The 16,650-nt window shown below is 36.0% G+C and overlaps 1 protein-coding gene and 1 non-coding gene across 2 annotated transcripts in view; both read left to right on the forward strand.

Moving 5' to 3' along the window:
- Positions 1 to 8,784: 8,784 nt before the first annotated feature.
- Positions 8,785 to 8,857, forward strand: TRNAR-UCG (transfer RNA arginine (anticodon UCG)). The gene has a single exon. It is a non-coding gene; the product is annotated as a tRNA-Arg (tRNA).
- A 1,074-nt stretch (positions 8,858 to 9,931) lies between these two features.
- The window catches only part of LOC139694365 (cholesterol transporter ABCA5-like), an 83,548-nt gene continuing 76,829 nt past the window's right edge, over positions 9,932 to 16,650 (forward strand). The window contains exons 1-2 of the mRNA XM_071592869.1: positions 9,932 to 10,484; positions 10,964 to 11,099. Of these exons, the coding sequence (XP_071448970.1) occupies positions 10,450 to 10,484; positions 10,964 to 11,099 (171 nt within the window). The 5' untranslated portion in view covers positions 9,932 to 10,449. The remainder of the gene's footprint in view (positions 10,485 to 10,963; positions 11,100 to 16,650) is intronic.

Here is a 16,650-nt window from a genome sequence, read left to right on the forward strand (position 1 = left end):
CATCGGAGGAAATATCGAATTTGTAACCAGCTAAAACCAGCTAAAAAAAATAGTTTTTCATACAAGATTTCATTCATTCCTACATTCGGTATAATTGGCGAAGATAGAGCTTGACTTACACTGAGCCCGACGGCTTATAAAATTCACTCTTTTAGAGTAAGGCCAGTTACTTTTCCAGTCCCGTTCGTCTCTTTCTGAAACGTCTAACATTATTCATTTTGAGAGTCTCATCAACCACATTTGCCCATGAATTTCTTGGTTAACCCCTTCCTCGAGAATTATTTACTCTCTTCTGAAATGCTCATAAATTTATTGAGTCTACTGTAGTGTTACCTTCGTGTATTGTTTGAACATGACCAAACCAGCATAGCACACTTATTTCATACTCGTCTATTAACGTTGCATTCTTTTAACATTTTGTCATAACTCATTTATTCCTCGTTCAATTCAACCCCCCTATTTTTACCGAAACGCTTTTCATACGAGAATAATTTGAAAGGTTCTTGAAATCAATACTAGAGGTCAGCGCTAGCGCAACGAGTTTCCCGCTTAGTGATAGATAATCCTTAATGAGTAAACATGTAACAGTTCAGTGCTCTGGGAAGAGATCTGTGGTGTGGACGCCTCTCTGTTGTTGTTCCCGTGGAGAGATGGTTTGTGAAAATGAAAAAAATAGATATTCGAGCAGTGGTGAATACTTCATAAAGAAATGTATAAAAACAAAGGAAATTCATGCCGACTTCCAGAACACTCTGGGGGACTCTGCTCCTTCATATTCAACTGCTGCCAAGTGAACAAACGAACATCGCTACAGCTTCAGCGAGAAATCACTGAACTGTAGGGATGTCATCTGAGGAGGGCATATCGCATTTTAACAGAGGAATTGGATATGAGAAAATAATCTGCTCGCTGCTGCGCGCCGCGACTCCTGGCGCAGGATCACAAATGCATCAGACTGGAAATTTCTGAACAATGTTTGACCCGTTTTAAGAGCAACCAAAAAGATTTTTCCGCGCCGGTTTGTGACTACAGATGAAACGGGTCCACTACTATACCCCAGACACAAAACAGCAGTTAATGCAGAGGAAATATGTTGACTCACCACCACCAAAGAAAACAAAGGCAATATGGTCGGCCGAAAGTGTGATGGCTTCAGTTTTCTGGGATGCGAAAGGTATTCTGCTGATATATTATCTTCCTACTGCTCAAACAATTGCTGGAAAATACTACGCTAACCTTCTCGAACAACTACAGCAGAAGATACACGAAAAAAGGCCAGGTTTGGTATGGAAGAAAGTCATCTTTGATCAAGTTGATGCACACCAACAGACAGCTGTCATCGTCACCGCAAAAATACGCGAACTAAGATACGAATTCATTGTCACATCCGTCCTAGTCGTCTAATTTGGCTCCATTGGATTTCTATCTCTTCCCCAAGCTCAAAATTTTCCTCGGTAGACGGAGATTCTCCTCAAACCAAGATATAACAGCCGAAGTAGACGGGTATTTTGCTGGCCTGAAGGAATCTAATTTTCGAGATGGGATCAAGTCATTGGAATATCGCCGGACGAGGTGCATTAGTGTACAGGGGGACTACATTGAAAAATAAAAAGTTTCACTGAGTTATGTCGTTTATTTCTCCCTTCCACCTATTGCGTATGTACCCTCTTACCGATTGCATTATTAGGCCTTTGTTTGTATCTACATATACCAAACTTTCGCTTCCATTCAATAATTTGGGAAGAAGTGCACATTTTATGCTGTGCAATATTTGTTGTCTTCGAAAAACATTTGATTTTTGTTACTCTCTACATGCTACCAAAAATATTTAGTTGATGAATTGAGTTGATGACAGAGCTGTTGGGAAAAGATAAGGGAATACCTTTGATTTGAAGCGTGGTTTTCTAAGGTGATAGACGTAATACAAAATGATAGACTTAGATCGTCGCTTTTTGAGATGTGGGTATCGAGAAGGATGGAAAAGTTGGGAAAGATGAAATGGACAGAAAGGAAAATATACGTGGACGGACTAAGCATAGTGAGGGAGAAGAAAGAATTGTTGGAAGACATTCAAAGGAGACCAGAAAAATGGATGGACAGCGTTTTAATAGGCGATGGAATGTTGAAGATTGCAATAGAGAGGAGAATGTTAGGTAGGCAAGGATGTGGAGAAGAAAACAACATGTACGTTACATGAAATGAAAGGAGACAGAAAGTACAGGAAATACAGACGGGTTTATTTTAGTGTAGAGCGTCAAGTCGTGTGTTGCTATGTGAGGCTAGAATGGTAGCGGTAGTTAGCCTGTGTACATTCAAAATCAGTCTTAAATGGCAGATAACCATAATAACCATGAGAAATTGATTGACACGACCCAAATTTGCATCGTTACAACCTTTTTGAACCTCAGCATGGTATCCACAAAGTAATAACAATTTATCGTAATGCTCAACTTAGCAGTGCAGTATCGAATAAACAACACATAGCGCAGTAGATATATGGTAACAACTCACAGCATTACCATTACGACAAAAGAGAACTCCTTACTTTCGTATTGTCACTCTTGTGCGTACATGTTGAGATATCTAAACACCCGCGGAGAGTGAATATTATCCTTTATTTTACACGTAAACAAGTTCTATCCACCCCACGCTCATGATGCATGCCACCTAAAAGAACCGTGCTTCATTTTATTGTTTGTGAGGCTCAATGCGCGGAGAAACCGGTCGCGAGAGCGCGCTCCTTTATTTGGAATGCTACGAAGGCTGTATCGCGGCTGCTGCGTTCATTCGTTACGGCGGATTCCGCAAAGTCGCCAATCCTTCTCCGGACCATAAAACTCTTTCTCCCCACAGCCTCCATCACCTAAAAATGCGTTTCAAAAGAGGAACCCCTCTTTCTTAGTATCCCTTTCCGGGAAACGGGAATGGAAATCCGAGAAGGTTCTTTGCGGGTTGTTTATCAAGAGGGAGGAGACGGAGGATAATGATATCTCTAGAGGTCCCGAACGGTTTAATGCGTCGATGACTTCATGGGACGCCGCGATCAACTGTCCTTGACCAGCGGGTGATCCTGTTGCCTTTCCCCAAAGGCGCCGTCCGCAACTAAGCCGTCGCCTCGATACGAAGCAGCTGACCCTCGACGGTTTATTGCCATGCGTTCTGGGGTTGAGGCGATAGGAAGCAAATAGTGTCAACAGAATCTACGTGTTTCTCGATCATCTTCAATTTAAAAAAACGCGGTTTCACTGGCATACATGCAAATATGTTCTCCATAATACGCTTTGCCAAAGTTGTAGTACATCTTTTATCATCACAATGGCATGTCACACACGAAAATTGAATCATGCGAAAGAAAATTAAGACAAAGCTAAAAGACAATCATATCAGGAACTCCTTCCTTCCTTCTCATCCTTGAGAAAGGTGGCTAAGACCACCGAAAATTCGAAAACTAGTGAGTTTTTTTGTGTTTCTGTGATTTAGTCTTTGTCCGCTAGAGCTAACTTCATATACATTATATTTTCAAGAATTATTAAGAAATAACGTGTGAGTGTTCTTTTTATGTGTTCTTATATTATTTGTTGCTGCCCAAGTTTTTTATTCACCACTTCCGTATTACTTCGACGAAATAATATATATATATATATATATATATATATATATATATATATATAATGTGTAAATATATAAATGTTCACATGGAAATAGATATTTGGAAAAGGGATAGTAGCACATAAAAGACGAACACAGGAGAGGTGGGAAGGCGAAATTGAACAGATACCAAGAGTAATATATATATATATATATATTATATATATATATATATGTATATATATATACATATATATTTATTTATTTATTTATTTATTTACCTATATTTATCTTTTTACGAACAAAAAATATATGCTATTTTTCTTGCACTGCATTCGTTTGGCATGGAAATTTAAAAAATGTTTTCGATTCCTCCTCCAAATTAAAAATATATACACATTAGCAATAGTTTTCAATTAAAATGGGAATAAAAAACCAAAGATTCAGAATTTAATTGATGACTCCATTTAATTCTGTTCCAAAATTATTATAAAAGTATTTTATGTATGTTCAAGGTACCCAGCCAGAAAGCTCAGAAATGGAAAGAGACTGTGGCGAATATGGGGATACCTTAAGCTCAGCCATTCTTGTTTGTGAGATAAAAAGGAATTTAAATCGAATACGACCTTTGGATTGATAAAATTCCCGCGGAATTACTTAGAAGCTTGGGTAAACGTGGAAGTGAGAATTTTAATGGGCTCATTCGTTGCTATTATGGGGGAGGAATTTGGCAGAAATTTGGAAGATTTCGCATATAGTAGTTCTCATCCAAAAAAGTGAAAGGGGTGCATATAAGAAGACTGTAAATCATTATGTTTGATTTCGCCCGCAGCTAGATTGGTAATTTGGTTAATCGATGAAGAGATGGATAGGAGGGCAAATGACTACTTAATAGATGATATTTTTGGGTTCAGGAAGGGGAGAGACACGCATGATGATATAGTAGTAATGATAATCACTATTAGAAGGTAACATAGAATATCATCAGGACATATTTGTTTGTTTCGTAGCTTTCGAGAAGGCGTTTGATAGATTATGTGAATGGCGGCTTATCCGCAACCTATACATGTCCCAGACTGCTGGGGTGCTAGTGACGAATGAAGAGCCGGGATTGGCAGTTTTAGGCAAAAGTGAAATACAGGAGTGTCCATATCCACCCGTACTTTTCAATGAATATGCGGAGGAAATGGTTAAAGAGGCATGGGAAGAACTGGAAATAGCAATGGAAGTTGGAGGACAATTCATAAAATATGTTACGTTTGCTGATAGTTAAGCAGGCAGCCAAGAGGTTGCAAACATTGCTAAGAGCACTGGAAAGGCAGTCCGATAGGTATGACATGAGAAAAATGTAAACTAAATAACGCTTATGCGGTTTTCGAAAACGAGGAAGTATAAGCTAAACGTTAAAATATTAGCTCATAAACTAGAGCAGTTTGCCTAGAGGTTTAACAGTTTACCTATCTCGGAAGTATTTTGGACCAAAATGTTCGAAGTAGCTGGGGCATTAGAAGGAGAATTGTAATAGGCAAAGAAACTTTCACAAAGAGAAAATAGATGACAAGGGGTGTTGAGTAAGGTTATTAAGAAAAGACTCCTTAAAACTTTGATTTGGGGTGTGGTTTTGTACGATTCGTAAACCTGGTCATTGAGGCAGGATGATAGGGAAAGATTGGAGAAAGTGTGGATTTTTTTTTATTTGCAGGAATGGAGAATGACGGATAAGATGAAATAGATAGAAATGAAAACAAAGTGCAAGACGAAGTGCAGAAGAAATGCTAGGCATGGTGGGTAGGAGTGGGGATTGTTGGGAGAAATCCAAAGTAGACAAGAAATATGGATGCAGAGCATTTTCATTGAGAATGAGATGTTGAAGACTGTGATGGAGGGGAGAACAATAGGCAAGCGAGGAAGGGATGAGTAAAAGATAATCACGTTGGACAGAATAAAGAAGAAATTATGCAGAATTGAAGAAGGGTTTAAAGGGATTTTAACCATTGTGAGTGAGAATTATTTATTGCTTGAATTAGGCATGGCAGAATGTGCAAATACAGGTTGGACCTATATGACTGTATTAAAACAAATTCAAAATATAGCTATAAAACTCATCCACAAGGTTTGATATAAACATTTCTGTCGTTATAGATGAATATAAAATTTTGCAAAATCATAGAAAAGCCTTTAATAACTTAATTATTCTAGATAATATAATTAGGTTTAAACAAAAATGTCTAGTAGAAAGTGTTAAAACTTCAGAATCAAGAACAGCTGATCAATATGATATATGTAGATTTTATAGTGAAATGAGCATGGAGCGGAAATCTGTAAAAAAAATACCAAGCATGCTGAACGAGTTAAAAAAAATTATAAATACAATTTTTTAAAAACGTGTTACATAAAATAAGACAACGATTTCTTGAAACTTATTCACATGAAAGTAAATAACGACATTTGTAATTTAACAATGAGTGTACTAATGGACCTTAGAAAAGAGGGAAAATGTTAACAACCAAAGCCTGAACCTAGCTGCTTCAAAATTTTCGAATGCGAATTGATGAATCAGTCAAAATAGAAATTTATCTTGAAATTGGAAATACAGTGCAATTTTTCATTTTGGTAACACAAACAAAATTTGCAACAGACAAAGAAACATGTCGATTAGTTTCATTAGTATATTTCAATACTTTTTTACCATGCGTTACGTTTGTCAACGTATAAACTTTCATTATTTTAATCAAATAGGAAATGAATGTATAATTTTGTGAACATTTTATTGGAAAAAAAGTTAGGTCTATAAAATTATTCTTAATATGTTCGCGGGAGTGTTAAATTAGTCCAATCAGCATCAAAGGGCATTCTCTTTAAAGGGAAAACCTTTCAATACCCGGCAGCAGAATGTAAAGGCCTGAGGGAATAAATTCCAAATATTTGACACGCATTTTTATTCCAAATGCCCTTAATGAACAATTCTGTAAACATTTTCCGTCTCTGAACAAACGAAAACCTAAATGTCTATAATGCATAGCTAATGACTTGGATTAATGCATAGATGGTGCATTTTCAGAGGGCGATGAAAGTCTGTACTAGTTCGTTCTAATTTTTACCTATTCCTTGACCCTTTACTGTTCAGAACTCCTATGACAGTGGTCCCGTAACTGCAGTAATTGTGTAGGAGGGGACAGATGGAAAGGAAAAAAATCCAATATAACTGGGACAGATGCGAATTTGGAGGCAATGAAGGGGGTTTGAGGTTTTTTTCCTTGCCCAACGGAAAGCTTACTTATCAACATTTTTTTAGTTACTATAATTTCTCTAACTCAGTGATTTTAGCCGTATTTCAGTCATTCTTTGAATTTTCTAAGGTTACCACGTGAAGACGAGGGAAATTGAGGGCTCTGCGACGATGCCTGTTAAGAAACGTTTCATCACAGGAACTTAGAGCTGACAAAAAAGAGAGTAGACACATGTTTGCCTATAAAAGTAGGCACATTTAATGTAGTTCGAGACAGAAAGGTGAGCGGAAATTAAGGCTATTATGGAGTCACAGAATAATTTGATCGTTCAATTATGCAAGCGAGCGTCATCCTTGAACGTTCTTCGTGAAAGAAAGCAGTACGAATACTCCTTCTGTACTCTGTACTGTCAGAGTAACCGTTGATATTTTGGTGATAGTAACTGTGTTTCTTGCTGGATATTGCTAGATTCCTACGACACTTCGAGGGTCTATTTTTGCCATTAGTGATATTCCGATCCCAATGGAAAACTATGAATGGCGTAGTTCCTCTGCTTCCATCTTTATCGTCTCCCTCTGTTTTCTGAAAACGACAACTCTTTCAAATTAATTAATCACCGCTAGGAGCATAAACAGCTTCGGATGTAAGATATGTCTTCAAATAAATATTACTTCAATACTCACAACGTGCTTGCATTCTTTAATTTGTTATTAATCATTTTTTTGTGTCAAGCTGAAGGTGCCAGCCATATGATCTCAGTTGCATAAGAACCAAATATTCGCAATATGAATATCAATAAAAAATAAGATATCAATAAAAACGGGTGCAAGTTGATTTAAAACATTGGATATGAAATCGTGTAGAATTTTTCATAGATTAAAGGCTTGAGGTAATATACCGCCTCCACTTCTTAAATCTTAATATTTCAGTATGCCTATGTAATTTCAGTATGAAGTATGAGTAAATGTTCCAAAGGATTTTTCAAATTTAAAATATGTAAAACCAAAATGGAAGCCCAATTACATTCTGAAATATATTCATTGGTGATTTTAATTAATATTATAGGAAATATTTTCTAAAAATGACAATTGATGGAAGTCGCCAGACTAATGTTTTCTCCAAATTATTTCGCCTAACTCTTTCATATCTTATTTAACCGATATAAAAAATGCTGATGTATTGGGGTTAAATTTTAGCGCTTAAGATCGAAAATAAAATTCAAATTCCAAAACCTTTGTTTCAAGCGTATTCCAAACCCATTTCTGTTTTTAATTAATGTGTGCATTTTCCATCTGCTTAAGTGATAACTTTCTTCAGACCAATAGTTTTGTGATTCTCTATCAGATTTACGAAATATAATTATCTATTAGACCATTAAAACACGGCACTGGCAAAATTTTCATTTCAAAGTCGGCTAATTAAACTTTCATATTGATTTTCATCATTATTCACCTTTTGAAACTCCCGCTAATGAAGGAACACGTGTTGCTATTTTATACCGCGGCAGCACCATCCAAGGTGTTATGAAAATCTGGCAATTTAAAATTGAAGGTCCTTAACATTAACGCCATAAATGTATGATAATAAAATATTTTTAGAGACAGAATTGCCAATTTTCACTATTCCCCTTTAGTTACTATCTTATATGTTCCACTAATCACGGGTAAACCTGACCCAAACGAAATGAATATGATCATTATGTATATATTCGCTCGCAATCGCTATTTATCGATCACCAAAGGTGCGATCTACAGGATTTTGCATTTCTCTCTTTTTTGGGTAAACCTACCTGTTCTTATCAACATTTCTATATTTTGTAGAACCATGGTAGCTTTAGTAAATGAAAATAGTTTTTTTGTATGTCATAACATAATCAGCTATGAAAAAATCATGCAATGACTAATTTTTAGGTACGTATAATAACTACTTATATATTTATTAAAACTTAACTCTACATTGGAAACATGACCGTGTGGCCTAATGGATAAGGCGTCGGACTTCGGATCCGAAGATTGCAGGTTCGAGTCCTGTCACGGTCGAAATATTTTTTACCGGAAGTGAATTTCAATAATTCAACGATTTGTCCTATTGTTAGGAGAATGTGCTTAATGAGATTATATTGCAACGTTCTTCCGCGTTCTGACCTTTTATTGATATCGATGCACCAAAGTGAAGTAGGATGATCCTTGACATTTTGGGCGTTGCCCTTTCGGAGGAGGTTTCCCGTGGCTTTATTTTTACTTTTATATGAAAATGAGATTTTTGCCCTTTAGACACAAAGCTTTTTGATACGATTACATTCTCAGAGAAATGCTTCTTCCAGCGTGATGCTTCGAGGCACCTTATTGTAGACGCTAAGTCTCCATTTCAAACATATCTAAGTATAATTTACGTTGGTTTTATGAAATATTTAATATAAATATCCAAAAATAACGTTTTAACTCTAATTTGTTCCCTACCTCCCCTTAACAATTATACACCCTTTTGAGAATTATGATTTTCTTTTTCTCTGTGCCTTAACTTCCAAAAAGCAGTTTTACACATAGGGCATTAAATATATCATTTCATATTGATCGGTGTTACAAATCGATATAATTCTAATAGTATCAAGAAAAATGATTCATGTTATTACTTTTATTAATGAATGCACAATGATATTAATGCATTCTAAAAGCAAATGATGTACTAGATGCTGGTAACCTTCTATACTCTCGATGATAAGCATATTCACTCATCCATGCATAATGTATGGCATATGTCTCAAAAACAATTAACGCAGGTCTGAAAACCCATTTGCGTATTATTATACATAAAATTGCATTTATTTTTGAAAGTTTGAACTATGCATGCCCACCCGATTCGACGCATATTTGAAAATAGAATAAATCTTACTCAGGAGGAAAAAAGGCATGACATCTGCATTATAGTGCCATTTCCTCATGTTGATCTGCGTGTGTTCTAGAATTACTTCCATTCGGCTCAAAATCATATTATGTCAAACCATTAAACTGCGCCATTCCTAACAAAGCCGAGCCGGATTTGCGGGGGCGAGAAAAAGCAGCAGATCGCATGGGGGCGGGGGGTAGTGTTCAGTCTGCGCGGAAACCCACCCAGGAAGAAGAGAGGTGGCTTATCGTGCACGTATTGTCTTTCACGTTGTGGTGCCTGATATACGACAATCATGTGATAAGACCGCAGTTATTAGTGCGTCAGCGATCGATTTCGGGTCACGTTTTTCTTCAATGTTTCGAGTGAACCATGGAAAACCGGAAATTTCTCCCGGCATGTGAAGGCGCATGATTGTTTTGTCGCTCTTCACTGCGTATCTCGGAGTTCATCCTTGCTCTTTTTTGGTTTGCTTCTCGGTTCCTGCAAGGTTACGTATGCCATACCAATGCACCGATTAAGTAATGTAACGCAGAATTTGACCCCTGTTGTAAATTTAATTAATTCTACAAACGTATATACATTGTGTATGAATTGGGGAAAGCGATCAATAACAAAGCTGTTGTGAATCGATAGCTCAAAACAGCTGAAGGTCGTAGTGCGCGTATGTGTTACGTTTGTATCCATGGCTGTGAGTTTTCTGCAAGTTGAACAATGAGGAATATGAAAATGCACAAAATCAAGGATGATAATAAAAGTCCATGCAGGAAATAATTTTCTGTAAGTATGTATAATAATGAGTCATTGTAATCACTATGATGTATTATCTATATTCGGACATTTTATAGCGTATTAGGTTGGTGTGGGACCTGTGTTATCAATAGTTGACCTTTATTGTGATAGTTTTGTAGTACGCATTAGATTGATATCCTCTGAGTAAACGTGAAATAAAAATTGGTAAGAATTGATTAGATCATGGATGAACGCTCGATATCAAATCGCGATATTCCCGGGAACTCATTTTTTCCAATGCGAGTGTATTAAGCGCATCATTTAGTTGGCTTCAGTGAATTTACTGTCGGCCACCGAATACAGTAATGCAGTGCCTGAATGGCACTTTTTAGGTTTCGGTGGTAAAGCATAGTCTATTAGAGATACAAATATTATGTCTCAAATCCTTTGGATTATCATCTTTGAAGTTGATTAAAATCGAGTGCTAGTGCGGTGAATCCTTTGTGCTCGAAACTTTATCATTGCAGGACAATATTGGAAAAGGAGGTAAAAATAAGTGCCTTCAAAATGGTTGAAAGATCCTCAGTATTCACATCTCAGCTGAAAGCAATGATAATCAGGAACGTTCTTCTGAAGAAACGTGAAAAAAGAAAGACTTTGGCTGTAAGTACATGAAAATTTTACTCTATAAATTGCTAAAGCGGTGATATATGTACGAATGTCCATACCTTCGGCATTGTTTCATAGTCTGTAGAGAATATTCAGGTTTTAATATATTTTAATATAAATGCCTAAGCCCTTTATCTTTAATGGATTAACAATGACATATATGCAGTAATTCATAGTTAGAATTAATTTAGTTATATCATTGACCCACAAAATTGATGAATCTCATGTCAGATCAGCCCCGATGCATTTTTATGTTGTGCTCGTGTCTTCTTGCGTTAATTCTCCAACCCATGTGTATACTCGTTTTCATAAGAGGGCAATATTTGTTCGCCGTGTTCTAAGTTAAAGTCTCCGAAGAGAGTTTATATTTAATGCTGAATGCCGTTAAAAGTATTCAATTTTACCTAATGTTGGATGTCTTCTGAAAGACTTTAGGATGTAATTTAGACTAATAAAATGATGACTTTTAAAGTAATGATAACTAAAATAGCCAACTGTGTGAGACTGATTTCGAAAGTATTGTATGAAATACAATTCTAACTATGCCTAAGTGCTTTGAAGTTTAATTCTCATAGGCTTAAGTGTACAGTGGTAAAATACAGGAATTTATGACGATGTGTGAATATATTCTGCCAGGACAGGGAAGTGGCCTGTCTGCCGACGGTCATTGCGTCGTATTATTTATTGAGTATAGATTTGAACTGAGGTTTACTCACGATTTATTGTTAAGAATGGCTACCAGGAAAAAAATTGTGTGAATGTGGGCTGGTCCGTCTAAATCTTAGCCTCAGCAATGAAGGAATTCAGTTCACAATATACTGAAAAAATAAAAAGCAATGTATTCGGTACACTAAAATCAACACCGTCATACTTTTTCATTGAAAATGTCGCCTGCTAATATGTGTTTAGAGGTTTAGTTCTAGTTTGTGTATTTCAGTTGCATAATTTTGTTGTCTGTTCCAATAATTTAATGAAAATAGCGTATGGTTTAATATTCATTTGGTCTCATATTTGTATTTTACCTCTCATTAGGAATACTGCAATAGATTATTTAAGCTGCAGGTATTAGGAGAGAGATGACTCCAAAAAAATTGCACTTGGTGCATTTTTACTTTGGTTGATTTGATTTTATTTTACCTTGATTGTCCTGAAGAGGAATACAGGATCAGCGTGATACAGATATAAAAAGTACTACACTCCTAACTCAAATGTCTCCGGATGGATTTGGAAATCCCCTATTCTACTGAATAAATCGACAGAAAATGACACTTAAAAATGTCCCCTTCATGTAAAATAAAATATCAACTTCAGTTAATTTGCAATAAATTCAAGTATGGGCCCTATCTTTCAATGAATATGTTTTCAGAGAATGGGGTTCTGATTAAAGACTAATATGATATCGCTAAATCATTTTCTCTGCTATCTGATGAATTATAAATGTGTAATCCTATAACAAATGTTGATCTTGTGTATTTTTTTACATTAGTCCCTGCATCATTGTACGTTAAGACCTACGCATTCCACAATTTATTTATTTTATTAAATCCTCCCTATTTATATTGGAACCAACATGGTTTAGGAGATTAGTCATGGTAGTCAGTAATAGGCAGAGGAAGCGGCATTGTTCAATCATGTGATGTGTTTTAGTAGGTTCAAAGAAGTATGTATCTGATGCACATTAGCAGTGTTTGGCCACTCAATTATCTCTAGATGGGAACTTCATTGGATCTTCTGGTTTTGCCTTCAATCCCAGTTCCAGGCAGTTCTTTGGGTGTATCAAAGCAGGATTCAACAGTTTTTATTATGGTGCTATCCCGGTCTGGAATGTCTAACTTAAGAGCCCAGTGTTATGGTACAAAGGTAAAACCACACTCAGTCACCTAGACATATTAAGCCAAGAAGAGGATATGAAATAGTATGGAGGGGAATGGAGATGAAGAAACAAATCAAGATAAAGGGGGGACAAATAAAAGCAATGCGTATTACATTACATTCTCCCTGTTGTGGTACAATGAGTAAGGGAAAAGGTTGTTTAGGTTTGGTAGCAAACATCTTTTCATATTCCGACATGAATAGGGTGGCACCACTGAACCATTCACTAATATTGCACTCATTGATATAACATTGGACCTTTTTTATTGGTTCATTTTGTAAAGTGATTTCATTCAAGTTTGTTCTGTAGATGTTCATTGTCATTCATTTAAAGTAAATTCTGCTGGAATAGTGATGTGACCCGTCAGGTGAGTCCCATTCTTCATCGGTATAGTCGAGGGTGTAAGTGGCAGAATGTCCCCTGGAATTTTTCCGTGACCCAAATTGTAATAAATGGCTATTTGTGGTGCACTCAGTCTATGGCTATTTGTGGTGCAAGTTCAGCCTATTGCTAATATGATGCATGCTGTCACTTATTAATTATACAGCAAAATTTTGTTTCATATACATATACCATACACATTTAGAGTGTTTTATCCTCCTGCGCTGTCGTATAACTTTCAATATGCCCATTATTTTTTGGGAAATCCTTGGTATTCATTTGGTGTCCTGTATTTAATTCACCCTATTTATTTTGAAAAAATATATTTTCCTACTCATTTATTCTAATCAAACGTTCAATTTTTGTTTGATTTTCATTTGGTTTAAAATCCAGGTATGTACTTCAGAATGGCCAGTGAAGATGTCACTAAGTGTCCCAGCTATCAAAAGATGATTTACAGCCACCTCCTAATATGTACTTCCTACATTTCTCAAGACGTATCATATACGAGTGTGATTCATAGCTAATAATCACATTGGCATTCTGTATTATGCGGAGTAACATTATCAAAATGAGTACATTCAGGCCCGCAGTGGTGGGATTGAAACAATGCTTTAATTAAAAATGGGTAGCCCACGCAATGACTTCCCATTATAACACTTGCGTAATTCAATGAACAAATGATGTAAAAAGTGAATATAAAATGTTACATTTTTGAAAATTGTCTATCCAGCAAATTTTTATTTAAGAACTGATTCATTGAGTTCCATTTCAATTTTATTTTTTCCAAATGAACACTAGATTACACATTCTGCGAGTACACAGCGTCTTTTCTGTAGGGATCTACATTTAAATTCATTTAATTTTAGTTTAAATTTGCTAAAATTAAACCTAATCAGGTAGTAATACTGTCTATGGTATTAACTTTTTTGGTTATTATTTTCCTAAATATATTACTAGTTTTACATCATCACATTTTATAAAACCTAAAATTGTTTAAAACAATCCTCCAAGATATACTAATATTTATCAATCTCCAAAACTGTTTCTAGCAGTTTATCATTTCATTGTTATTTTTTAATCAATGTTTAATTTAACAATGTGGGGTAAATTCCTTAATTACCTATCTTTTCTCAATTTTTTGGGACCAAATACTCATATTGTTTTTACCCTGCAGAACTCTAAGCCTTGTGAATGAGTATCCATGCATTAAAAAACATTCTTCCAAATACTTGGGCTAAACAAACCATATCCCTCACAAACATACTCTAGAAGTACTACTGCACTTGGGTTTGAAACCAAATACCATACTAATTTGCAATGGAATAAAAAACTTACCATTTTAAAATCAGCAAAACACTTATCAAAACTTAATATAACAATTAAGTAAATAAGTGCACATGAAGAGGGTGAGAGTAGAAATAAGTGGCAAAATAAAACTAATCATAGGATAGATAATTAATTTATCAAGTGGTCCATCTTCGAGTTACTTTCATTTTTATTTTAATAAAAATGAAAATCTCTTACATCATCTGTAAATGTTAGCGTAAAACCAATCTTATATGCACATAAACATATTTCACATCTCTCTCATGACAATGATTGAGTGAAAACTGCACCAGTCACTCATATATTTAACATAGTTTCAAGAAGAATATGAATACTAATGATACTAAAATACTATAATTATTAATCACTTAAAAACTGGCATAAGGGCTTGGACATATACATGAGTGTATCACTTATATGTACGAGGGTCATCCGGAAAGTAGTACCCGTTCGTGAACTAAAGACACAAAAGTAAATATTAACAAACATAAAAAATTTTATTTGAAAGAGGATACTTTAAACTACTTCTCAACATAATCTCCAAGCAAATTAAGGCATTTGTCATAACGTGTGACAAGTTTCTGTATTCCTGCTGCATAGTCCTTCGCCGCCAGCTCATTGAGATACGCGAGGGACCCATCTTGCACAAATTTTTGCATAATGCAGATGGTGTTTAACAATTTCATGAACAATTGTTCGAGAAACATTGGGAAAATGCTCACAGATGTCATCAATTGTGACGCGCCGATCGTTCCTCACGAATTCGTCAACTGAGCTCACCAGTTGGTCTGTAATGACAGACGGTCTCCCCGAACGCTCATCGTCGTGTGTGTTCCCCCTCCCCATGTTGAAGTTGCGACACCACCGCCGAACAGACGACTCGTCCATTACATTGTCTCCATACACCTCCTTTAATTGGCGATGAATATCACATGGGCGAACGTTTCTTGCATTGAGGAATTTAATCACTGCCCTCACTTCACAACTGGCGGCGTTCTCAATTTTTTTAAACATTGTAAACAATCACAGAAACAACACAGGCAATGCTAGCGTCACGCAACTTGGCTCAGAGAAGGCAGACAAGCCACTGAAGCTATCTGACCTCGTCCAGCGGCTACTCGCGTCGTCAGCACTTCATGCGGCACGAATGGGTACTACTTTCCGGATGACCCTCGTAAAACCTGTGTATTCGTATGAGCTCAGACACTAGGGTTCCGCATCCATGAGGTTAAGAATATGTTCGGGTAAGCTTTTGAAATGTTCAAAAAGTTCACCAATTGAGTTTCACACAATCCGTACACAATAACATGGTGTATGTTTTAAAGTGATGTAATGTTGGTCATGTCAGCATAGAAACATTCATGATAAAAGTGACATGACTCTTAAGACATAGAAAACATTTTCATTACAGATCCCGGATTATATGTCATAACTGGCCAGGAATTAGTTTCTATGGCTTGTAGTATTAAAGGTACATTGACCAATGGATTTGACTGGGAATATTACATCATTTTAATCAACCCTGAAAATAATTGTATCATTCGCTGAAAGCTCAATTTTAGCTGGCCTAAGCCATAATTCACCCAAGGTTAAATTTTTCAGGGGAGAAGTTGTTGACAGAATTAGCTTTAATAATATTTGGCTTTGAATTATCTCTAGGAATAGATTGTTGCAGATGACAGAAATTGTTTGTCAAATGAATTATCAAATGCAATTGCAATGGCCTCTTTCAGTTCCTTCTCGACGAGTGTTAAAGCATCATAAGAGCTCCCTTATCTTATCATAATAAATACCCCTCCTATCACTTGTGAATAATCCAATTCCCTCTTCAGTTTTATTGATTGCATCTCCACTGACAAATGATTAAAATATTCTTAAGTATTTTCACTCAAGTTTCTAAACAGTATATGTGCATTCTTCTTTTATGAAGAATCTCCAAAATGTCCTCTTCAATCTTAGTGA

This window comes from Hetaerina americana, unplaced genomic scaffold, assembly GCF_022747635.1.
Source record: "Hetaerina americana unplaced genomic scaffold, ioHetAmer1.1.p SCAF_5, whole genome shotgun sequence".
NCBI lineage: Eukaryota > Metazoa > Arthropoda > Insecta > Odonata > Calopterygidae > Hetaerina > Hetaerina americana.